Source organism: Chenopodium quinoa, unplaced genomic scaffold (genome assembly GCF_001683475.1).
Source record: "Chenopodium quinoa cultivar QQ74 unplaced genomic scaffold, ASM168347v1, whole genome shotgun sequence".
Classification (NCBI taxonomy): Eukaryota; Viridiplantae; Streptophyta; class Magnoliopsida; order Caryophyllales; family Amaranthaceae; genus Chenopodium; species Chenopodium quinoa.
Window position 1 is genome coordinate 839392 of NW_018744311.1, and position 25463 is coordinate 864854.

Genomic DNA, 25463 nt, shown 5'->3' on the forward strand with positions numbered 1-25463 from the left:
CCTCATCGAGACATCATGGTTCGGTAGAGCTGTAGGATTGCCAGGGATGTCAATACTGCAGTTATTTTGAGGGACGAAGCTATGCATAACAGAAGCATTGACAGCCCATTACCCACACAACTTATTCATGCTTAACTGCATCATTCACATTAAAATAGTAAGCGGCCTCACCTTCAGCATGAGAAGCATGTCATGATCAGTACACGGTGGGTTGAAACCATAATTTATATGTGCACATACGTTGCCCATGAAGGCTTGAAGAGAGAAGCTTCACTCTACCGATTTTAGCACTCATGCGTTATCAAATGTCAAACACTGTACCTTCGACTATCATGTCATTTTTGGTACTATGCTCTCCAAAGATGAACCATCTACTCCATGGAGTCTATATGTGCGCCACCAGAATCATAGTTTTGTAACCTACAGCCCAACACCAAGTTCTGCAAGATATAATAAAGTTCAGTTGAGTTATATCAGCAAAGTGTAGCACTTAGATATACACTGCTTTCTTTTCTTTTCTTTTTTTTTTTTGTTGTCTTTTTCTTTTTTGACAGGATATATACACTGTGCTAAGGGTATCAAACGAATTCTTATTCATTCTATATGAATTATGTATAAGCATGAAAGCTCACATGTTACATTAATCTAAAACAAAATTACAGAGATTAATGGATAAATGATGCAAGAAGAATTAAAAGTTCAGGAAACTTGTTTTTGAGACCTCGGCTAAAATCTCATGTAGTTGGCAATCATCTGAGATTTACCCAAAAATCCAAATTAGAAAGATGAAAAGTGATGAAAGATCAAAAATATTGCAACAGTTCTCTGTTACAATTTCATTATTTTAGAGTACAGGGTACTAGTAGTAACAAAAATACAAAATCAACTCCACAACACATCCTCAATGTGAGGCTGAGGCACTTACACCAGCTTTATCTCAAAACAGCAAAGACAAATCACATACTTAAGGTCACAGTTCGTCTGTATCATCTCAAGTTTGACCCTTGCCTTGCCACAATATCCTGAAGCCTTAAGGTTACAGCTCGCTTGTGAGCTTCCAGTCCCTCAACGTCAGCCATGGCTGCCACGTATGGGCCTAGATTTCTTAGGCCTTCCTCAGTCAGAGATTGAACTGTTATATACTTCTGGAAAGAATCAAGTGACACTCCACCATACATTCTTGCATAACCATATGTAGGAAGGACATGATTTGTTCCACTAGCATAATCTCCGACACTTTCAGGTGTCCATTGGCCCATAAATACAGATCCTGCAAATATCATCAGTACAGAGGAAATTAGCAGCAAAAATCTGCAAGAAATTTACTCAATTTTTGGGATTCAAAGTTACTTGGTTTGAATACATTAGCATATGCCATATAAAAATTATGGAAACTACAACAGCACTAACATTGGCAAATGCATTGTCTATTCTTATATAAAAGATATATACTCTCTCTGGCACTCAGTAAACATCTTCATTTTGGGAAGTGTCCCACAATTAACAATTTTTCCTAATTCCAAAGCAAGTTTTCATCTTGGCCTTTTGAAAGTTAAGCCCTATGCACCTTCCCTCCTTTCTCATTTTCCATAATCTTTGCACAAGTAGACAACTTTATTGTGAGACAATCATCTAAAAAAAACTATAGGATGAAGGGAGAAGTAGATTAGAAAATACAATAGAGTGTATTTCTTGCAGAGGTTGGGAGCTTTGTGCTAAAAATTCAATGTTTATATGATTGAATAAGAGAGAAGAATTAATCATAGAAATCAAGGAAGAAGAGAAATTTAATTATATTTTGCAATATATAAATGATCAATACAAGTGACACTGCATTCGAGCTGATTGGGTTTCTCTCACTAACTCATTAGTCACTACAATTCGCAACTGCAATGAACCCACCACCACCACCCGTTACACCAACTTACCACAGGCGACAGAAGTAATAGCAAGTTCAGACCAACAACAACAAACCGTAGCCAATGCAAGGTCAGAGAGAGGACCGTTAAAACAGACAAACACCTTTGGCTATTTGTTTGTACTGTGTTAAAGAGGAAGAGGACAAGAGTAGTACTTGTAGAAATTAAGGCTATGTTTGCCAATATTCGCAATGTAGTAGTAGTAAAAATAGTGGTAGCCTAGAAGAGTAAAGTATCAAGAAAAATTGTAAGTAACTCATGGAGAGTAATGGCCTAAAGCCATTAAACCCCTTTCGCAAGCTTTAAGCTTTCTATCAATCAAACATTCAACCTTTCGACTATATCATCTTGTTGCTACACGCTAGTCCGTTGCAGTTGGTATCAGAGCTACTGTCATGGTCACTTTTGGGTCGACCTAGACAAGGCCGTCGACCACCCCGCATAGGCACGCAAGGCCTTCGGGATCCCGCTTGCCTACGTGAGCAAGTGCATGCTCGATTCGGAAAGAACGAGCCAAGTGAGGCTAGAGTTGCTCATTACCATGTCTAAGGCTTGTGAGGTTATCATGGATGATCCCCAAGTGCTTAGACCATGGTGCTAGCAAAGCATTGGCCAGCTAGGCCTTGGGCCTATGGCTAGCACGCGAGCGAGCGCACTAAAAAATCCTCGGAGTGTTTGGATGAGCAAAACTCCATAATAACCTTTGATACTTATTGAGGGGACTTATTAGGACCCTAATAGATCATACATGGCCATAGGCCCAAGGTTGGGTTCAAGGATCAGGCATGAGAGCCCATTATTGTGTTACTGTCAGTTGGGTATTTCATGGCCACATCAAAATAAAGCTCTTTAGGGGGCGAGTGCTCACTCAAGGATTAGGGTCAAAGAGTGGCCTTAGGGCTAGGGGCCTTGGGCATAGTTTTGGACATAAGATGACCTATGGGGACTATAGCACACTTGGATGGCTAAGGTGGACACTTGATTGGACAAATCGACTCGGTAGGTGCGAGGTGACTAACAAGGGCTTGGGACTTAGTATGGGCATGCTAGCTAAATGGTGCGTGCTTTGGCTAAGGAATGCTCTTGGGATCCTGTGAAGGTGTCTCTATGGTCCACTACTATAGTGGAGACTGTAGTAGCTCCAGCATGGAGGAACAAGTGCGGACGATGACCATGGATCCTTCGGGGGAACCATGGGCTAGTGTGGCTATGTGCTGGATGGTCAGGAAAGGTCTTAGCTTGATGATTGGTCTAACCAAAGCTTTACTTAGTGGTTTATTTATAGTAAGTTCTCCTTGACGGTTATGCTTAGTCATTGTGGTTACATGTGGTCGCCTTGAATCTAGGGATTGCCGGATTGGCCGAGTAGTGGGGCTAATAGACGGTTAAGGTATCCACCCACGTTGCTAGGGGTGTTCAAATCCGGGTACCCGAGATTTCGGGTACCCGGAGTTTCGGGTAGTTAAAAACGCGGCCCATGACCCGTCCCGTAAAATCCGGGTACCCGGTTATCAAGTACCCGAATTTCCCGGGTCGGGTCATGGGTACCCGACAAAATAAATTACAAAAAATTAATTGGGTGAATTTGAAAGCCAAAGAAAACATACTCGTACTATGTATTTCTCAAACACAAATCAAAGTTAATTATGGTTCAACCAAATAGAAGAAATTGAACAAAGAAAAACAATTGCAAGTTGCAACCACAATTACAGTAAACTAATATCAAAGATAAAAAGGAAAAAGAAAGACAAAACACCATGAACAATTACAAACCAACTCAACTTTCAAATTTGATTATGAAATCAGACTACCCATAAGTATCAAGTTACTTGGTTCAAGTATAATCAACGTTGCAGCTTAGCACATTACAATCTGAACTCAATCTTGCAACGGTTGTGGTGAGAGATCTCTCGTGTGGTTGGATCGACCGTCGATCGTAGATCTCGTGTGGCATGGTTCGATTTGCTGCTTGATGAAGGTTTTCTCTCGCGCGGTGTGTGTATAAACTGTGAACTTCTGAAGGTTTGAGAGAGATATATAGATCTAAGAGAGGGGGGAGGAGAGAGAACAGCTGAGAGAGGGGGAGGAACAGCAAGAGAGGAGAGAGAGAGGAACACTAAGCGGCGGAGAGAGAGAGGAAGATTGAGAACCCTAATTTCCTCTCAATAGTGGTATGGGCTGACCTTACTGGGCTACTGGCTTAGTAGCGAATTTTTTTTTTTTTTATTTTAATTTACTATCGGGTACCCGAGAATGAAAGTATGCGCCCAATGTCCCGACCCGGATAGTAGGCAATTCGGTATTCACGGGTACCCGATAGTAAATTAAAATACCTGACCCGTAAAAAAAGTTTTTTCTCCAAAATTTCCCGTCAGGTATTCACCGAGTCATCGGGAAATTGGGTCGGGACAATCGGGTCGGGTATTTTTGAACACCCCTACACGTTGCACCACTCTCCTAAATTGTCGGGACGTCTAGAGTTAGCACATGGCTAAGTATGGTTCCTAAAATATAAGGACCATGATGTTAGTGGGTTGACTAACGGTTATGTTGACTATGCTTGTGACTATGGTCGGACGCGAACGCGGTTAAGCCACTACGGGGACGGTTCCTATAAAATAAGAACACCAAAGTAGTGGGGTGTAATCATGAACGTGGGCAGTTATTTTAAGAGGATAGTGCCACGTCATGTGGAAGTTACACCACTCACTTAGTCGCCCTAGAAAATAGGAACACTAAAGGAGTGGACAGTTACACTGATGAGGCGGTTGAGCGCCATATAGGCATAACTGATGCATGTCTCCTAAAATATAGGAACATGGCATAGTGGGGTGTGGCGGTTACCAAGCAGTTACAAGGGCATGATGAACGTGGATAACTTCCTTAAGTACGTGGACAAGTCCAGATACATCCAACTATCCAAGTAAGCGTCCAAGTAGTAGGCGGTTACTAGATCATGGGTGTAGTGTATCTAACTGGAGTTGGCGCCTATAAATAGGTCAAGGTATTCATTTGCTTGGCATCGAATTTGGGAACTCTAGAGAGAGAAACTCCTTGTAATTTGTAGGCCACGAAAATAATAAAGTGTTTACGTTGTTGGTGCTTGTCTCTCACTTGTGTGCATTTATTCTTTGTTGCTTTAGTGTTAGGCTGGTCTAGGCTTGACCTAGGTCCCATCACAGGAACCTCCTTGGTCCCTAACTTAGAAAAAAGTTAGTCCACAAAATATCCTGATGGCGCCGACAGCCCCGACGACGACCGTTGAACGAATAGCCGCCTTGAAAAACGAGTAGAGGAGATTTTTGAGAAAATCGGGGAGGGGGAAAATTCTCTTAAGCATATTTTATTGAAGAACCAGGAGGAAGAAGCCCGCAAGAACAGAGCCACCATCGACGACGTCAGGCATGAAGGACAAGTTAACAGGTTTCGCAATGAGCAGAACCAACAAAATGCGTTGATGAAGAACAATGATGAAATTCGGGGTGTTCTAGCCACGATTAAGGACTTGGGCAAACCGGTGGAGGATGAGGCGGATAACGCTTCAGGGTGGCCGGAATTCCTAGAATTCGAATTGGGAGTGGGACCCCGAAGCCGGAGGGGGAATTCGAAACCACTACGAAGACCGCCCGAAAAATTGTGGTAGCTAGAAGTACCGGAAACTTGACATGCCAATGTTCGACGAGTCGGACCTAGATGGTTGGATTTTACGAGGAGAGCAGTACTTTCAATTTTACTGACTCACGGAGGCGGAAAAATTACAAGCGGCAATTGTAGTCATGGAAGGTGATGCGTTAAGGTGGTACCAATGGGAACATCGCCGACGACCGGTGGTCCATTAGGAGGATATGAAGATGCAGGTGTTAACTCAGTTGAGGCCGGTATATGCGAGAACCTTCCACGAAGTATTTGGCGGTAACTCACACGCCACGGTGGTGGGGTACCGGAAAATGTTCAAAGAGAAGGCATCACCATTGATGTTCCTGAGAGCATAATGAAGGGACAATTTGTAAATGGGCTTAAGGAGAAGATTAGGGCGGGGATCCGGATGCTGAAACCGTTAACCCTAGAGGATGCGATGGACCTTGCCATACGGGTCGAGGAGCAAAATCGGGTTAACGGGCTAAAGAAACCCAGTGGAGCTTATGTTAACGGGGTCCATATTCAAATTTCAACCGTAGCCCAACTTCCACCTCATTAGGGGTTAGCCAGCTCAAACACAACCCAAATTTTCAGCCTACTCATTACCCAAACTCACAAGTCCAACCCACCCGCTCTTACCGAACCAATCAGCCTAACGTCCAAAACCCATAAAGCTCCACAGCTTGTGTCACCCAACCAAACACCTCTTACCAAAATCACAGCAACCCAAGCTCCACCCAATTCAGCGAAAATGTAAGGCGGCTGACAGAAAGAGAAATTCAAGAGAAAAAGGCCAAAGGCCTGTATTTCAGATGTGATGGCAGGTGGACGGGGCCCACACACGTGTGTGCAGCCAAGGGGTTACGTGTGCTTCTAGTGGAGAAAGAAGGTGAGTAGAGTGGGGAACTTGTGGCAATGGAGAATTCCGGCGTGGAGGAGCTGACTATCTCCATGAACTCCATTGTAGGCTTATCTAATCCTAAGACCATGAGGCTTAAGGGTGAGATCAATGTGTAGAGAATAGTGATAATGATTGATCCCGGCGCAACACACAACTTCGTTTCATTGCAAGCCGTGGAGAAGCTCATTTGGGAATGAAGAAAATATCAAGGGCAAGGGCAATGCTTAAGCGTGAAGGTGAAACTAGATGAGGATGTCCAAATCGAAGAGGAATTCTTGCCACTCCAACTAGGCAACTCCGATGTGATTCTTGGGTGCAATGGTTGGAAAAATTAGGGATCGTGCTAACTAATTGGAAGCTACAAGAGATGAGCTTTTCATTGGGAGATCGAATGGTGACTATTAGAGGCGACCGGAGTCACGCTCAAGGCCATATTAAAACTCTCAAGAAGCAAAAGGGAGGTCTTTTGGTTGAATTGAATTTGGTGGAAGGAAAAAAGGAGCAGGAGACTTGATACTCACCTTCCTCCAAAAAGTGTTGGCCAAATTTAAGGATGTTTTTTAAGAACCGAAAGGGCTACCTCCCACTCGGGGTCATGAGCATTCCATAGTGCTCAAAGGAGGGTACTAACCCGGTGAGTTTGCGTCCCTATCGAGATCCTCAATTTCAAAAGGATGAAATTGAGAAGCTAATTGGGGAAATGCTATTGGCGGGAATCATAAGGCCTTTTACAAGCCCATTCTCGAGCCCGGTATTACTAGTCAAGAAGAAAGATGGTTCGTGGCGATTTTGTGTGGATTACCGGGCACTCAACAAGGAAACCGTATCAAATAAGTACCCCATCCCGGTAATCGATGTGCTCTTAGATGAGTTGCACGGAGCCCAAATGTTCACCAAGCTTGATCTTAAGGCGGGTTATCGTAAAATCCTTGTGAGGCCGGAGGATGCCCACAAGATGGCGTTTAGGACACATGAAGGACATTACGAGTTCTTAGTAATGCCTTGCGGATTAACTAATGCCCCGGCAACATTCCAATCTTTGATGAATAAGGTGTTCCGACCATTTTTTGCGCAAATTTGTCCTGGTATTTATCGACGATATTCTCGTGTATAGCTCCAACAAGGATGAACATGTTCAACATGTGAAGGAAGTGTTGTCGGTTCTCAAAGCCCATTCTCTATTTGCCAACATAAAAATATGTGAATTTGGTAAAGAGAGGGTAGCTTATTTGGGTCATATCATCTCAAGAGATGGAGTAGCTGTGAACAAAGAAAAAGTCTAAGCCATGATTAAGTGGCCCACACCCAAGTTCTTAAGAGACTTAAGGGGCTTTTTAGGCCTCACTTGCTACTATACGAAGTTCATCTTCCATTATGCACAGATAGCATAGTGTTAGAATCCAACTCCTTTTGATGTATTAGATTCCCTTTAGATGCTTTCCTAGAGTTTAGTTTATGTTTTCTTAGCTTGAGGTCCCATTATTGTGTTAGTGTCAGTTCAGCGTTCACTAGGGATTCTCCTTGTAATCAATTTAAAGCTCTTTAGAGGGTGAATGATTAATGAAATCTCAAGCCTTCTACCAAGTGTTGCTTTGCTTTTATGCTTGTTTGTTGTTAGACCTTTATAGATATTGTGTCTTACTGGCATAATAGCTCCCCTCCAAACCAACTTGATGCATTAAGAACTCGTGGTTCGGACCCGCTTGTGCCCGCCTTAAAGTATCGGCCGTCACAAGCCCCGACCACCCGCACTCCGTCGCCCAAATAGACGTGAGTGCTCCTTTGATTTAATTGCCTGCTTGTGTTGCTTTGTGCTCACAAGCCCCTCTTCCGCTCAAGGCTAGCGTTCTTGCCGCCAAAAGGCTAGAGTGCGCTGCACATTTCGGGGTCCAAACTCCCGGACCGTGACAGTTGGTATCCGGAGGCCCAAACCTCGTCGCAAGCAACCCGTGTAGGCACCCAGGAGGGCTACACGAAGATGTAATTCATAGAGGAAAGACTCGGTTGGCTCGAGACGAAAAAGGACGAATGGTCCCGGCTGCAAGTCATTGTGTGCGAGCAAGCCGAGCAATTTGTGAAATTGATGGAAGATAGAGATGCTCTCCGCGAACAATTGCAATTTGTTCAAGGATAACCAATGAAGCACTTGAGAAATGTGCTATCTTAACGCGCGTTGTGGGCAGAGACGCACATGGGGTTGGTGCGGCGATGATCAAGCCGCCCAAACCTCGCAACTACAGCGGCGCTAGAGATGCTAAAGAAGTAGATAACTTCCTCTTCAACATGGAGCAATACTTTCGAGTGTGTCAATTGAGTGGCGATCAGAAGGTGGATACTGCCATCATGTACTTGTCCGAGAGCTTTGGTGGCGCACCAAGCATGCAGCGAAGCAGGAAGAATCAAAATTGATACTTGGGTGGAGTTTAAAGGGGAACTCAAAGAACAATTCTACCCCGACAACACAGAATTTGTTGCTCGGATGAAGTTGATAGAGTGCCGCCAGAAGGGTTCCATTCCAACTATGTGAAAAAATACTCGACGATAATGTTGGACATCACAGACATGAATGAGAAAGATCGAGTGTTCAATTTTGTCAATGGGTTGAAGGAATGGGCGCAGCGAGAAGTTTTAAGGCAGAAGATTGATACCCTTGCTGCTGCAATGTGTGTCACTGAGAGATTAATGGACTACTCAGTCGGGAAAAGCCGGCAATCCGAGAATGATTCAAGTGGGACGTCAACACGCTCCAATAGCCCGACTCAAAGCTCTCCAAAGGGCGCAGAGATCGGCTCTCGAGTATCGTCCAACACCGCAAATACTTAACAGAGAAGAAGTGGAGGAGGTGATGTGACCGGCTCCCACAACTCCGGAAACTCCAAGGCTAGCGCGTCCTCGACAAATACCAAGCCACCGAACTGCATTCTTTGTCGAGGCCCACACAAATGGTGGGAGTGCGAGCATAAAGAAGAGCTTGACAAGATCCTAAAGAGATTGTCATCTATGTCTGCGTAGGAGTCCCAAAGATAAAGAGGAAAAAGAGACCAGCAGAGATAACAGCCCATACTACGGGATGTACTCCATGCAAATGACTACACCAGCCGAAGTCCAGTACCTATCAACAATGCGAGTGATGGAGCCAGAGAAACAAAGCTCGCACTAAAGACGCCCAAAGGCGGGAGATGAAGCCCAAAGAATCGGCAACATCCTAGATACACACCCGCCAACCTCAAAATCGACACCCGGTTTGAAGCAAAGAGTGACGAGCCCATAAACCCAAAGACAAGCTCCAAAGATTCTGGTTGTCAGCCGCATCAATGGCGCGTCAGAGACTTAAGATAGTTTACGATTTTCTAGTTATGTTGTAACTCTTGTAAGTCGACAAGATCGTCAACGGCTTAAGTAGGGGAGGATGTTAGAATCCAACTCCTTTTGATGTATTAGATTCCTTTTAGATGCTTTCCTATAGTTTAGTTTATGTTTTCTTAGCTTGAGGTCCCATTATTGTGTTACTGTCATTTCAGCGTTCACTAGGGATTCTCCTTGTAATCAATTTAAAGCTCCTTAGAGGGTGAATGATTAATGAAATCTTAAGCCTTCTACCAAGTGTTGCTTTGCTTTTATGCTTGTTTATTGTTAGACCTTTATAGATATTGTCTTACTTGCATAATAGCTCCCCTCTAAACCAACTTGATGCATTAAGAACTCGTGGTTCGGACCCGCTTGTACCCACCTTGAAGTATCGGCCGTCGCAAGCTCCGACCACCCGCACTCTGTCGCCAACTAGACGTGAGAGATCCTTTGATTTAATTGCCCGCTTGTATTGCTTTGTGCTCACAAGCCCCTCTTCCGCTCAAGGCTAGCGTTCTTGCCGCCAAAAGGCTAAACGCGCTGCACGTTTCGGGGTCCAAACTCCCTGACCGTGACACATAGCCACTCACCGACCAACTCAAAAAAGACAATTTTGGGTGGTGTGAGACGGCCGAGCAGGCGTTCGTGAAGCTTAAAATGCTATGACGACGACACCGGTTCTTGTTATGCCTGATTTCACTAAGTTTCTTTTGTGGTGGAGTCAGACGCCTTGGGGTAAGGCCTCAGCGCGGTGTTGATGCAGGAGGGATAGCCGGTGGCCTATTTTAATAAAGTCTTGTGGCGGAATGGCCGTGGTAAGTCGATCTACAAGAAGGAGCTCATGGTGGTTTGTTTGGCCGTCCAGAAATAGAAACACTACCTTTTGTGGCGGCGATTCCTCATACGCAACGATCAACGGAGCTTAAAGTTCAGAACATAACTAAGGGAAGTGGGTTCGGAATACTAGAAATGGGTTAGGAAGTTAATCGGGTTCGATTTCGACATTCAATATAAACCCGAGGTGGCCAATCGGGTAGCTGATGCGCTGTCTAGGCGCGGCGAGGTTGTCGGTGAGCCGAAATTGTTGACTTTGGTTACGGTTCAAGGAGTAGATTGGGATCAATTAGAGAGAGAAATTCGAGGAGATGAATGGATATAAGGGATGAAACTGACGATCGAAAAAGGGGAAGTGTAATAGACCGACTTTAGGGGGCAATTAAGTAAAAGACAAATTTAATTAAGAAGAAGAAAAGGAAAGAAAGCAATCACCTTTTAGTATGTTTTATTATGGTTTTTCCATTTTTGTTAAGTAGTCACATGTAAGATTTAAGGTCAACCTTGACCATTAGTATAAGTAAGTTAGTATGTGTAACATAGAAGGGAGGCAGAAATTGAGTGAACCTCTTGAGAGACTTGTAGCCTCAAGCTACTAGAGAGATTTGTAGCCTAAAGCTACTGAACCAAGTTATGGCTATCCTTATGTAATCCAACCGTTAATCAATCAAATGTTCAAGCTTTTAGCCTTAAATTAATATTCTTTGTGTTAATCTTGGGGTCGAAAATCTGGTCTATAACAGGAAGGAGGAGCTGCGGATATACAGTAGATGGTGACCATGTTTTTTACAAAGGCCAATTGGTAATTCCTCCTAAATCTGCCTCGAAACAATTCTTGCTCCGAGTTTATCACGTTTTTCCATAAGGAGGGCATGAGGGTGAGTCCAAACCATACTTGAGGTTGGCACGAGAATGGTTTTGGGTTGGGATAAGGCGTGAAGTCGCAACCTATGTCAAGGAGTGTTTACTTTGTCAACGCAATAAGCACTCCTAACAATCTTCGGCGGGGCTTTTGCAACCATTACCCGTCCCGAAATGAGTGTAGGAAGACATCACTATGGACTTTATTGAGGGGTTGCCGAAGTATAAGGGAATTGATACAATATTAGTGGTGGTTGATCGTCTATCCAAGTATGCTCATTTTTTGGGGCTCAAGCACCCTCGCGGTGAGAGTGGCTGAGATTTTTGTGAAGGAAGTAGTCCGGTTGCACGGAGTTCCTAGTAGTATAGTGACAGATAGAGATCGAGTGTTCGTAAGCTCGTTTTGGAAGGAGTTGTTTTGCTTGCAAGGGACGGACCTCAAGCGTAGTACATCCTATCAGCCTCAAACCGACGACCAGTCAGAGGTGGCCAACCGAAGTCATGGGCTCGCTGGTTACAATGGGTTGAATATTCCTATAACACCACCACACGTCGACCCACATGACTCCCTTTAAAGTTCTGTACGGCCGTGATCCACCACGTTTGATGAGGATGGAACTTGGGCAGACCACGGTGGGTACGGTGGAAGAGTTATTACAGGAACGTGATATGATGTTGGATGAGCTGAAAATTAATTTGTTAAGGGCTCAACAAGTCATGAAGTCAAACGCTGATATAAAGAGAAGGGAGGTGGAATTCCAAGTTGGGGATCGAGTGTTCCTTAAGTTATAGCCATACCGCCAACGTTCATTAGCTAAGAGGCCATTTGAGAAATTGGCAGCGTGCTTTTATGGACCGTTTGAGGTAATTCAACGAGTAGGGAAGGTGGCATACAAGCTGCGATTGCCAAAGGATTGTAGGATCCATCCGGTTTTTCACGTCTCTCGGTTGAAGCAGGCCTTGGGTATCACCCCTAGCTCGCCAAATATTCCCACTCAAATCACACCCGAGTTGGAACTAGTAGTTGAGCCCGAGAGAGTGCTGGACAGCAAGCCGAAATTGGGCAAGGAGGATGGAATGGAAGTGCTGATACAGTGGCAGGGATTACCGGAATTCGAGTCCACTTGGGAGGATACTCAGGCCATCAAGGTGGGTTTCCGGACTTCCATTGTGAGGACAAGGTGGCTCTTTTGGTTGGGGAGTATTGCAACGAACCCACCATCTCCACCCGTTACACTAACTTACCACAAGCGATAGAAGCAACAGCAAGTTCAGACCAACAACAAGCCGTGGCCAATGCAAGGTCAGACAAAGGACCGTTAAAACAGACAAACACCTTTGGCTATTTGTTTGTTCCGTGTTAAAAGAGGAAGAGGACCAGAGTAGTACTTGTAGTAATTAAGGCTATGTTTGCCAATATTCGCAATTTAGTAGTAGTAAAAATAGTGGTAGCCTAGAAGAGTAAAGTATCAAGAAAAATTGTAAGTAACTCATGGAGAGTAATGGCCTAAAGCCATTGAACCCCTTTCGCAAGCTTTAAGCTATCTAACAATCAAACATTCAACGTTTCGACTATATCATCTTGTTGCTACACGATAGTCCGTTGCAGCAACCCATTACACATACCTCCCCCTCTCCACAGCCCCGCCTACTATCTCATTATTCATTCCCCAAACACCCCTAACAGCTATGTAATCAACTACTACTAGCAATACCCACCTACAAACTCATTATATATTCCCCAATTCAAGCATATGTGCCAACAGGGAAGAAAGATGGATTACTTTAAGCACCTTATAGACAAATGAATGACCAATACAGAAAAGCTTGCCAAAGTATGATGACTACAAGATTCAAACATGTACCTGCATTCTCAATGAAGCTCTCCCATTTCTCAGCATCTTGTACATTAATAATTAGATGCTCAGGTGCGTACAAGTTTGAGAAAGAGACTGCCTGCATGTGAAATGTAATAAACACATCAACGGACAGTGCATTTTAAAAAATAAAAAGAATAAAAAAGGATCACTTAGTAGGAGATGGAAAGCTTGTTAAACACTTAAACTTGGAAATGTAAATTAGATACTGCAGCATGCATGTTAAGCAGCAGTTGAAAGAGACAAAATCACAAACCTCAACCATATCACAAGCGAACACGATAAAACTATGAGATAATGCTTTTGATGCAAAATCCCCTCTAGGTAGATTTTGACATTGCTTGCTAATTTCATCCTCAATAGCATTTAGATTCACACCATCACCAGCTACTACGAGAACAACCTGACTATCTGGTCCATGTTCAGCCTGAAAAAACACGAAATATTGAATAATACATCACTTCACAAGCAGACAAGAATATTGATCCATTTTACACATACAAAACAATTAAATTGATAAACATTCTAAGCAACAATGCCTTAAGGCACACATGAAAGACACAAATAGCATCCCATTCCCCTTTTCTACTTAAAGGTTGGGCATGAAAGTAGCCTGTTCAAAACAGTGATTGAGATGAGGACTTTTGCAAAACATATATCACTCTGACAGCAATGTAGATTATCTCTTCTCCATGGTATGTAAGGGCTCAAGCCCTTCCTGGATGCATATAAAATGCGGCCCGGAAGGGGTGCATATTATATGCTGCCTACTCTTCCCTTCAAAAATCTATTACTTCGTATATGTTTATTAAGGAAATCGTATGATGATGCAGATATCAACATGGTTAGCTTCCAAAAAAAAGGGTACAGAGACATACCTGAGAAAGCAAGTCTGCTGCAACATGAACAGGATTAGCATACTTGTCAGCAATCACTAGAACTTCTGAAGGGCCAGCAGGCATGTCAATCGAGATCATAGCTTCACTATTCTGATGGATAGTGAGGAAGTCAATCAGAAGAAAAGTTTAAATTTAGCTAAGAAACTACAATAAGTGACTAAACTCCTACCTGCAGGATCATCTTTGCAGCAGTTACATATTGATTTCCTGGTCCAAAGACCTTCTCAACCTATATATTTGAAGAAAATTAGTAGAAATGGAAGTTGGGCAAAGAATTTCCAATTAAAAAGAAAAACCATCGGGCACACTGGTGTGTATATATACAAAATATCTGAAACAATAAAAACAACCTCAAATATAGATATTTATAGTCTTAGTAGTTAGTACCTTAGGGCAAGAAGATGTTCCCCAGGCCATAGCAGAAATGGCCTGTTCAATAGAAAAAGAGGATGGATATGAACTCCAACAGATACAATAATGATTTAAGTTGAATTCAAGAGGTTGGAGAATTTTTCATAATACAGAATATTGTATTTTTAAATAGTACAGCCTCTCAGACCTGAGCTCCTCCAGCTTTAAGGATATGAGTGACACCAGCTTTCTTGGCACAGTAGAGGACTTCCTAAAGAAGAAGAAAAGAGAGCATTAGTCATCAGGAAACTCCCAGAGTCATTCTACCACTGCTGGAATGATGGGAAGTCAAAGATACCTTGCATATGCTGCCATCCTGGCTTGGAGGTGTGGCAAGAACTACAGTTTTGCAGCCCGCAATTTTGGCAGGCTAGAATAACAAGTAGATAATGATGTCAACATTATTCAAATTTTGAAATTTCTTAAAATTTAGAGGCACTAAGATAAAAAGTTGCAACTCACAATTGAAAGCATAAGAGCTGTGGATGGCAATACAGCAGTCCCTCCCGGAACATAAAGTCCCACAGAGCCAATGCTTCTTGCTACACGTTTGCACCTAACTCCCTGACTTTGAAAAAAATCAAATGCCATTATAAGATGATAATAAAAGAAAATGTAAGATAATGGAATCAACCAATGTCTCTATGAAACTTACCTTCATGTTCTCAACACTTCTCTCCTCCGACTTTTGAGCAGCATGAAATGCATAGATATTGTCATAAGCAACATCGAAGGCCTTTTTTATATGGGGATCAAGCTGCAATATTGAAGATGTTAGGAAAAAGAAACTGGTTTTTCAATAACAAAAGAGCTACAAAATCTAGTAGGCCTATTGTAGATTATATACAAGAGAACTGATTTTTCAATAACCAAAACTAAATTTCTTGTTTCAAAAAAAAAAAAAAAAAAAAAAAAAAAAAAAAAAAAAAAAAAAAAAAAAATCTAAATTTCTAATTAAAATAGTCCTTGAGAAGTATCTTATGAATACCTCAGGCTCTGGTAAGTCTGCAACATCTTCAACCACCTTATCCAGTTTGACTTTGTCAAACTTGACGGTATATCTGTTAGGGGATCATTACACCAAGTAAGTTTATAGTGCAAGTTTGGACGTGTATTGAAAAAAATGGGAGAAAAACAGGATGTATATGGTCACCAAAAGCATAGATAACATACTCTTTCACTGCATCATCACCCCGAGTGCGGACATCATCAACAATGGGTTGGACCTGATAAGTTTCAAAAGGGATAAAAACCATTTGACTCCTTCAAGAATGACTGCTGTAATTTTAAAGATGAAAGAGAGAACCCCCCCCCCCCTCCACACACACACACACAACACAGTGAACACACACACACACACAAGTAAAAAAGAAAAGAGATGAGAATTACAAACACCAAAAAATACACTCATTATCCAATGGAGAGAACTAAGTTGGCTAGTAAATATGGTGGGATATCCTATTCAGCATTTGAGAGCATGTTAACGGAAAGGATAAGTAAATAGGGAAAGAAGATAGCTCACCACACTAAATATAGATGAAAAATCGATGCGGGGACGAGATTTAAGATTATCAACCTCAGACATAGAAAGTTCAGATAATTTGTAAGACTTCAAGGCACATTTCACCCCGTTGCTCATTGAACCTAATGTAAAAGCAGCACACAATTGAAGCATGCACTAAAAAAAACTCAAGGACACAAATTTCCCAACAAGTGAGTAATACTAAGGTAACAACACAAAGTTCTTCACAACAATATTACACCGAAAACAAGCAAATTTAATCAACAGATTAGAGAAAAATGAGCATGTCATCAACAAAAAAATGTTTCAGTTTGCACCAGAGCATTACATGATACTGATACAAAATTGTGTTCACTAGTTCCTCCGTTCCGAAATAGTTTCCAGCTTGTCTCAACCCATCAGAGGATATAACAAAATTATATTTAAATTACTGTGTACGATAATTGGGTCATACCAACACTCTGCAATCTCTGCACTCAGTTTTAGCAGGGTGAAAAATAATCATAAAAAATTACTAATAGAAGAAGGGTGACAAGTTCTTTCAAACATTCAGTATTATTTGGCATCAAACGGTCTATTGAGAGTAGTAAGATTAGTTAAGAGCTTTAAAACAGGGTGACGCAAGAATTGGGTAGCATATGTAAGCACCATTAGATCAACAAAAAAAACTAAGAGTCTCTATTAGAGTATTAGTAACAGGCAGAAGAGAGAATAAATTTACATAAACTTCTATTGCACCTTACATGTACTCGGGATATGTCTTAAACAGGTATATGTCCATCTGTCCAATGCAAACTGTACAGGATAATGTTCGACAACTTTATTACTTAAACAATCTTGACATTCCATTGTAAAGTGATAGTCTTCGTTATGCTTTATTTGTTATCGAGCACTCTAGCCTTGTCTCCTAGACTAATTATATCTTATTGTTAGCTCTAGAACTTTCACTTAGCATATGATTCCTGCAATCATATATAAGGTAAACCTACGACATTAATGTACAAGTTTTTCTACTTCTCTGTATCCAAGTGTCGGACTTGGCCATATTGGAAACATTAGCATTTTTTCATCTCAAGGCAAAGTCTCCAAGTGCCTATACCTATGTTGTACGGTCAAGTATCCATGTAATATCCTCGTATCAGAAATTCATACAAAACTTATTTCAGTTCACTTGCTTATACTATGCATCAATTCACTTGCTTGTTACAAGAACTATAACAGAAGTTTAAAAAATATATATATAAACAGCACCAGCTCCAGGAGAAGGGAACTAATTATTGAAACATCATCAACTTCTACAATTTGATACGATACGAATAAACAATTGTTCATACAACGCTAATATAGTAATATTGATAACTTTACATCCTAAAACACAAGAAATGAGATTAATTTAGTTAATAAGTAAGAGTACCATATACCTGATGACAAAATTCGAGGCCGGAAACTAGGTTTCGACGAGCAGGGAGAAGACAATCGAAAGGAACGAGCTTCGAAAGGGTTGAATAACAAACTGGTTCGATGTAAGCATACAAGTTTAGTCTCCATCAGCAACTCCTTCAACAAGTCTTAATTGAGGCAATTTATCAAACAGTTTGTGGGCAGCACATAAAAAAAAAATAATAATAATTATTGAAGCACAACTATCCAATTAATAAAAAATCTTCCAATTCACAAATATAAAGCAATAATACTCAATTTAACAACAAAAATAACGAAGAACACAACATCAAGAAACAAAATTTCAATCAAAATTGACCAATTACATAAATTGAATTTCAAGAAATAAAATGAATCAATTTTCGGGGAGAGAAATAATCGTAAATTAATTAGTAAATTATACAGTAACTGAATCGAATAATAAACGAAATTTATAAACTAGATTAATTTACAATTAAGGAAAAGAGAATAGAGAAAAGATGATTTTACCAAATTGGTAGAGAGAAAATGGGGGTCTGATGTTCAGTGAGTCCAGTCAGATAGCCTTGTCAAAGTGAAAGAGTTCTTTTGAAGGCAAGTGAAAGAGTTCTTAAGATTAAGAATGGGTCAGTCTAGTTTGGGTTTTTTTTTGTGAAAAAAAAAATTAAATAAAAAAATAAAAAATTAGTTGACATTTGATAATCTGAAAAATAGAAGTAAATAATCTCACCTTATAATAACAATCTAGTTTTATATATATATATATATATATATATATATATATATATATATATATATATATATATAAAATTTCTTTAAAATAAAATAACAATGTAGTTTTTTAATTCCACCTTTACATGTCATTTTCTTTTACTAACGGTCTATTCTCAATTTCTCATTGACTGAAATGAATATTTTATAAGAGAAGGAAATTAGGAACTGAACTGAACTGAGGTGAACTGAACTGAACTGAATTTCAACGCATGAGAACATGCCCTAAACCCTAACTTGTTAGTTTTTCAAAAAAAAAAAAAAAAAAAAAAAAAAAAAAAAAAAAAAAAAAACTCTAGAGAAGAAACGCCTAGAATTTTCGAATCTCCTTCGAAAGTCCCTAGGAGATTCAAAAATTCTAAGCGTTTCCCTTTAAAAAATTTCAGATTTCTGCGTTTTTGTCGTAATTTATGATACCAAACTTGGATTAAAACAAATAATATTTCGTATATATTAAACAACTTTTTAACCCAATTAGAATTACGTTAATACAAGTATTATATTTAGATATTAAGAAAAGTAAAGTGAACCAGATTCTGGCAAATTTTAAGATGCACCATGGTGCACCTAGAAATAGATGCACCATGGTGCACCTAGAAATAGGTGCACCACGCCTATACTTTTGAACAATTAGTAAAAAAAAATCTGAACAATTGCAAATTTTGAACATGTAGCATCTGAACATCGCAAATTTTGGACATTTAGTTAAAAAATCTGAACAATTGCAATGCATCATGCTTATACTTTTGAACATTTAGTAAAAAAATCTGAACAATCGAGAATTTTGAACATTTAGTTAAAAAATCTGAACAACGCCATTTTTGAACATTTAGTAAAAAAAATCTAAACAATCGCAATGCAGCACGTCTATAATTTTAAACTTTTAGTAAAAAAATATGAACAATAATAAATTTTGAACATATAGTAAAAAAAATCTGAACAATCGCAAATTTTGAATTATTACGAGTCAGACAAATTTTGAACTAACTCGTAATAATTCAATAGTTTTGTAATATAAACTGAACATTTAATGTATACAAAATGAACATTTCTTAATAAAATATGAACATAAAAATTGCATGTTTATGTTCAATTATTGTGACGTGTTCATATTTTTTTTACTAAATATTCATTTTTTGCATAATGTTCAATTTTTTTTATTAAATGTTCAAAAGTATATTCGTGGTGCACCTATTTCTAGGTGCACATAGTACTAATTGCCAGATTCTTTCAAAAAAAAAAAAAATGGCCCGGATTAATTTACCTTTCTTGGGCCAGCCCATATGAAGTTAGAAGTTTCCAACAGCAAGCAAGGCAGTGGTTCGTTTGACAAACTTTCTCCGCAATTCATCAATTTACTCCGCAACAGCGCCATCCATCGGCACAACCGTCGACCTTCTCCGCAACAACAACCGGCGAAACCAACGCCGGTGTCATTACCCAAATTCCGCTCACACAATGTATTTTTCCTCCTTTTCTTACTTTCATATCACCTGCTTGCATTATTTTTCTCTTCATTTTCAACTGTGAATATTTGCCAAATTAAAAGGAATTAGCTTTTGTTAGTAGTCGATTCTCGTACTTGATCAAATGATACTGTCAAGAATTAATTTATTTTTTTGGTAGAACATTGGAAAGGACATTGTTACATAACATCATACATTGATATGTATGTATTTATGTTACATTGTTGTATTTTTTAGGCTCTAATTTGCTAGCGAGTATAATATTACTGTAATAAAATTACTCTCAAATGTATTGCGATGTAAGAGTTAAGTTAAAATTACTTATATAGAACTATAGATCGTTCAAGTAAGGCAGCATAGCACAAAACACACTAAACAAGTGCTTTTAGTATTATAAGGCTAGTCCACCTCAGGGTAAGGACTAAGGAGGGGAGTGTTGTCTGCACGAGTCTGCATATGTAGCTCTCAGTTTCTCACTTCTCGGTTTATTTGCTCGCTTATGAAGCATTATGCAAGGCTGATTGATTATCACAAATCGGAACCTAGTTTTAAGAACAGCAACATTCATTTCTTTTTGGAAGCTTACAAGCCATGGGTGTCAGGGTGTGAGTGTGAGTAAACATTGAAAGCATAAATCCCCACTCTTATGACTTACAAGAGTTTCAACAACGAAAACAACAACAAAGCCCTACAAGTAAACTCCACGCTTTGTTAGCAATGGTAAAACCGTGTGGATAGATCCTAATTAACGCAATTAAAAAAAAAAATACAAATTGAACCCAATTGAACTTAGCTTGTAGTCAAATTATTTGTTTTGTTTTTTCAGATGGAGATGCTGTTTGGAACTCCCATACCGGTGACCCCAGGCTTTTCTGATATAGGCCTTAACAACTCATAAGGTACAACACCAGCTCCATGCCTATGCTTTAGATTTTCATCAGCATTCCTGTTGTCAATTGATTTGTCTAATTCACTTAGCCCATCTTGAAAATCTTCAAAAGCTTTATTTATCTCTTCTTCTGCCTCCCAAGATGGCTCCTTCTTTTGGCCTATATATTCCTCTTCGGATGAATGACTTGAAAGTACATCCAGTACTGCCATAACTGTAGCTGCCTGTGTCATTGTTGGGAAGCATTCGAGTAGTGTCTTCTCGGGACTTCTAATGAACAATGCCCACCCTTCATCAGTGCGATTTTCTGTAGGCATCTTAGTCCTAGTGATGGTAGGCCTGTTAGGGAAGTAACCTGCATAGGCGTATTGGCCGAAGTTGACAGCAGCATGGTGCCCTGAACTCACCCATATTATGGTTGACACAATTTGGATTAGATCTTCTGGAGTATTTAGGGGCAGCCACCCTTCTTTCTTGTCTCTATGCCCTTCGGTAATTACCTCCATCCACCAAGCTTGAAGCTCTTCATCTGATTTTACTAGACTCGGATCTTTATAGTAGTGGCTTACATATTTTGTTACCCACTTCTTAATGCATCCCCATAGGTCTAAGCCATCTTTCGCGTATGGATAGTCATCAATTATGAGCCTCACTCCATGTTCAGCTGATGGATCTTCAACTGCCATTCCCCTATTATATTCCAACATAGAGGCTTGTTAATACGAATGAAGTATTAGTTATTTAGAGAATTAGAGACTAATGGGTGCATGATATGAGAGTTTGTTTAATTCAAATAATTCCATGATGCTAAACCAGGAGATTAAACTACCTGTGTAGCAGGTCAGCTGGTAAGGCTTCGCGATCAAACTGCCACTCTGATTTATAGATGGCAGAGCTCATCTCTAAGCAGTACTTCCCAGGTGAAAAAGTTCTCTCAATTATACCATCTGCATTAACCAAAGCTAGCCTAGCAAGGGCGTTGATCTCCATAGTGTAACGGAAATGAGGATGCAACAACCTATATATTGGGTGCATAGCGCTCAAATGCCTATTTGCTGCAATTATGTAAGGTTCTGTGCAGCAATGTGCTCTAAGCCTGAAACCAACCATTGAACCAATCAAATTAGACATGGTAGTAAAATTCTATGTAAAAATAAAGTCAAAGTTATAGGAATTTAGTCAACTAAACTGAACTAAACTTATTGGAGCTGAACTGAACTGAATATTTTATGAGAGAAGGAAATTAAGAACTAAACTGAACTTATTGGAACTGAACTGAATTGAAAATAATCTGAAGAGAACAGACCCTAAAGCAATACGAGTAATTTGTTACATACGCGTAAATAAAGAACAGATTAGAGTTTATGGAAATAATTACCAGTGGCTTATAAGTTGGTGGTAGCCAGTGTCATGAGCAAGGACATGAGCCTTGGCAAGCTTCCAAAGCCATCCTTGAGTGGCATTGTTTCTTGGCATAAATACTTCCTGATACGGAACTGGATTTTCTTTAGTCGGAGGCCGGGTTAACTCAATAGCAAGAGGTTTTAATGCTTCATCATCATCATAGATGAACAAAGTTCGCGATGCATATAAATTCCTCCCCTCAAGCTCCGATACTCTGTTTACGTAAGGCATAAATGCATCGTGGTAGTCAATTATGAACAATTTATTCTCTTCCACTGCCTGCAATACAACAATATATAGGATAACATACAAAGAAAATCATGAGATTAACATACAACATTTTAAATTAATTAATCAACACAATTGATTATATAGCAAACCTTTCTTAAAGTCATATGATATCGTCGTTTTAACTCATTGTCCAGCAGTTGTTCTGTCAAAACTGACTCAAATTTGCCGCAAATTTTTTGTTCTAGGATACTGTTCAGCATCGATATCTGTAAAATTAGCACACACTTAATTAGTTAATTAGCATGTTTTTTAGGAAAATTATCACACCAAAGTTAATCTAGAAATTAGCTAGTTCGATGGATTTCATAGTTCGGTATATTGGAATAATCTACCATAAAGACGTGATAATATTAATTAGGAACAAAAGAAGTATGTAAGCATCTTTTAGTTTTAATTTGCAGATTATACCGTGACACGCTTGATGCTTAAAGGATTCATCCCAGCAAGAGTTTGACGAGCAAACTCCTCATCCTTAAACCATGAAAAAGCATCCCCTAATATACATTCAATCACATACAAATTAAATTTAGAAAATGTGAAATAAACATTAAAACAGTTGTAATAATATCATATATCACAAAGTAACTACTACGTACTTCGATCATATACCAAACGACGATATTATAATAAGATGAAATTAAAGTCAAAATGTGACAATTATTTTGAAATGGAGTAGTTTTACGGAGTATATTCTTACGTTCAAATATCTGGGGGAGCTCAAAACGGAAAACTTTTTCAGCAGAATCAGAGGCATCTCTGATAAATCTATGCACCACATCTTGTACACCCCCACGTTGTTGCATATCAGGACACTTAATTTCTTCGTTGAAGAGCCTGTTTATGGCTGTGATGAATGGATATTCCTTATCATCATTGATGAACTTTGTCTCCAATGGTGGTATTAAATGATGCAGCAAAGTGTACAGGGTACGAAATCCGAATTCTTTCAGCTTCAGTTCCGAAAATGTTTCGTCTCTAGGTACATACACATTTTCTTTAAATAAGCTAACAATGCTACCTGCACCAATGGCGGAAACCATAATTTTTTATAAGGGGGGCAAGAGTAATATATGTAGTGGGAAAGTTTTGTATGTGGCCACATTCGTGTATAAGAGTAATCTCCATTTAATTGTATGAGTAACCTCATTTTTTCATAAGAGTAATCTCATGTTATCCATAAAAGTAACTCAAATTCAATATACGAAAAAAACAAGTAATTTAGAAATAAGTAACCTCATTTGTTTATTCGAATAACCTCTATTTTATTTTTTTAAAAAAAAAAAAAGATGAAGGAAAAATTCCACATATTTAAGAGAGTGGTTCCTTTTTTCTCATTTAAGTAATCTACATACGTTAAGGTAACCCCATATGCTCATCACCGTAACCTTATTACAAATTAATTGTCTTATAGTATGTGATTATGTAAAGTGACCAAACCATGTGGCTAGCCACATATACAGTGTATTTGGATAAAAAAAAAATGGGAAAGAAAAGGAGGAGAGAGAGGTGAAGGGGAAGGAAGAGAAAGGGAGGGGAGGGGAGGGAAGAAAGATGAATTTTCCTTTCAAATCTCTCTATTGTTGAAGAGATCAAATTCTTACAATTTAATCCCTCCATTTTTCTCCCCTTCAATTCCCTTCCTTCCTCATTTGTTATCCAGATGAAAGGTAATTTTACTTAATTTTTCTTTCCTTCCATTTCCATCAATCCAAACAAAGTGATAAGAATTTGTAGAAATATATAGATCAAAAGAAAGTGAATGATAGTAGAAGTACCTCCTCTTGCAATAAGACTTCCAGTTCTACACCGCCTTGGGTAAGGAAATTCTTCACTACCACCCAAACTTGGTCGAAAATTGCCCGGATCACCAAGGTCATTGTAAATGTCATAGTCATAGATTCTCTCATGAGGAAGGCGTTTTTCTTTAGGTTTTGTATCCCCTCGCAAGATTTCAAGTTCATACTCCCTCAGCCTTTTCAAACCACTTGGTGTTTGTGATGGCAAATACGACTACAACATGCATCAATGGAAATTTTTCTATATTAACTTCAAGGAAGACTATTCAATAACTACATAAATAATTTAAAATGCATGAAAGAGGTGTATAATCGAAGTACCTTATTAGTAAAGAAGACCCTACTTTCTGAGTTAACAGATTTGGGGTGCACCCATGAATTACAACTAATAGTTTGTTGTGACATTTCAGGGAAACGTTCAAGAACAATGTCAATGACGTGCATCTCAGTACGGTGTTCATTCTCGACTTGTACAGCACCCACCTTTCCGAACCCTGGCTTAATTTCTATATAAGCCACATATTTCGCAAACTCAACCTCAGGAGGCTTATATCTGTCCTTAGTTTTATCATCCTTAGCAACCGGAGTATACACTTCGTCCTTAGCCGTTGAATGATAGGCGGGCGCTTTGGGTGTAATGTTCTCACAACCCGTAACTTCAAATCAACAGAAAAAACCACAAACAAATAATTAATAATGAACATTTTAGGTATTTTAAGCGGACATTACACTAAACTAGTGAAAATTTACTAGAAATAATGTTTTTACACTTACTTGGGTCAACCTCAGTGCCAATTAGCTCCAAGTTTAAGACAGCATGATGACAAAAATCAGCAAATTTATCGGCTGTTTCGCTAGGAAGGTGGGATACGTACTCAACAATAGATGGTAATTGTACAAAGATGGTGGCCTTGACATATTCTTCAGTGGATATATCTGAAAAGGCTGTTTGGATTTTGTCGATATTTTTGGCATGTATTTCGTCATTAAGGCTTTTATCATGGTCTGGTTTCCCTAAGGTGTCATCTTTATGATGAACCGGTGGCGTTGGAGTTGGAGGTGGAGTTGGAATTGATGGCCCAGGGGTTATGGTGCCGAAAAGGTCTTCAAAGTTGGGCATCCTATCGAGTAATCTCATAAGGACCATTATTCTCAATATTGCAAGAACTGACACAATAAGCAACACGACCCATGAAAACCAAACCCCAATAGCCAT

General features: G+C 39.7%; 2 protein-coding genes across 3 annotated transcripts; both read right to left on the bottom strand.

Annotated features, from left to right (window-relative positions):
- Positions 1 to 646: 646 nt before the first annotated feature.
- On the bottom strand, positions 647 to 18350 carry LOC110695974 (histidinol dehydrogenase, chloroplastic-like). Of its 2 annotated transcripts, none has more exons than XM_021873222.1 (15): positions 18141 to 18350; positions 17633 to 17779; positions 16212 to 16333; positions 15863 to 15915; positions 15678 to 15750; positions 15345 to 15446; positions 15152 to 15253; positions 14988 to 15059; positions 14838 to 14900; positions 14666 to 14707; positions 14448 to 14507; positions 14258 to 14368; positions 13636 to 13806; positions 13368 to 13458; positions 647 to 1270 (listed from the first exon to the last, which is right to left on the bottom strand). In XM_021873222.1, exons 2-15 carry the CDS (start codon positions 17757 to 17759, stop codon positions 987 to 989), a joined length of 1473 nt encoding a protein of 490 aa, XP_021728914.1. In that variant the 5' UTR covers positions 17760 to 17779; positions 18141 to 18350; the 3' UTR covers positions 647 to 986. The 2 variants fall into 2 exon arrangements, with proteins under 2 accessions (XP_021728914.1, XP_021728915.1); XM_021873223.1 differs by having other exon boundaries at positions 17633 to 17724; positions 18141 to 18349.
- Positions 18351 to 20428: 2078 nt separating this feature from the next.
- On the bottom strand, positions 20429 to 25463 carry LOC110696152 (linoleate 13S-lipoxygenase 2-1, chloroplastic-like). Its single transcript, XM_021873440.1, has 9 exons — positions 25022 to 25463; positions 24569 to 24903; positions 24227 to 24461; positions 23149 to 23469; positions 22860 to 22945; positions 22541 to 22657; positions 22135 to 22439; positions 21586 to 21852; positions 20429 to 21446 (listed from the first exon to the last, which is right to left on the bottom strand). The coding sequence occupies exons 1-9, from the start codon at positions 25461 to 25463 to the stop codon at positions 20690 to 20692; spliced, it is 2865 nt and encodes a 954-aa protein (XP_021729132.1). The 3' UTR covers positions 20429 to 20689.

What these genes read in the sequence shown, in the direction of transcription:
- LOC110695974 (XM_021873222.1), bottom strand. Translation starts at nt 17,759, where the DNA reads ATGGAGACTAAACTTGTATGCTTACATCGAACCAGTTTGTTATTCAAC. An exon ending in GGTGATGATGCAGTGAAAGA is followed by an intron (nt 15,751 to 15,862) that starts GTATGTTATCTA and finishes ATCCCCTAACAG; the next exon opens with ATATACCGTCAAGTTTGACA. An exon ending in CAGACTTACCAGAGCCTGAG is followed by an intron (nt 15,447 to 15,677) that starts GTATTCATAAGA and finishes TCAATATTGCAG; the next exon opens with CTTGATCCCCATATAAAAAA.
- LOC110696152 (XM_021873440.1), bottom strand. Translation starts at nt 25,463, where the DNA reads ATGGCTATTGGGGTTTGGTTTTCATGGGTCGTGTTGCTTATTGTGTCA. An exon ending in GGGTCTTCTTTACTAATAAG is followed by an intron (nt 24,462 to 24,568) that starts GTACTTCGATTA and finishes TGCATGTTGTAG; the next exon opens with TCGTATTTGCCATCACAAAC. An exon ending in TAAGCATCAAGCGTGTCACG is followed by an intron (nt 22,658 to 22,859) that starts GTATAATCTGCA and finishes CTAATTTTACAG; the next exon opens with ATATCGATGCTGAACAGTAT.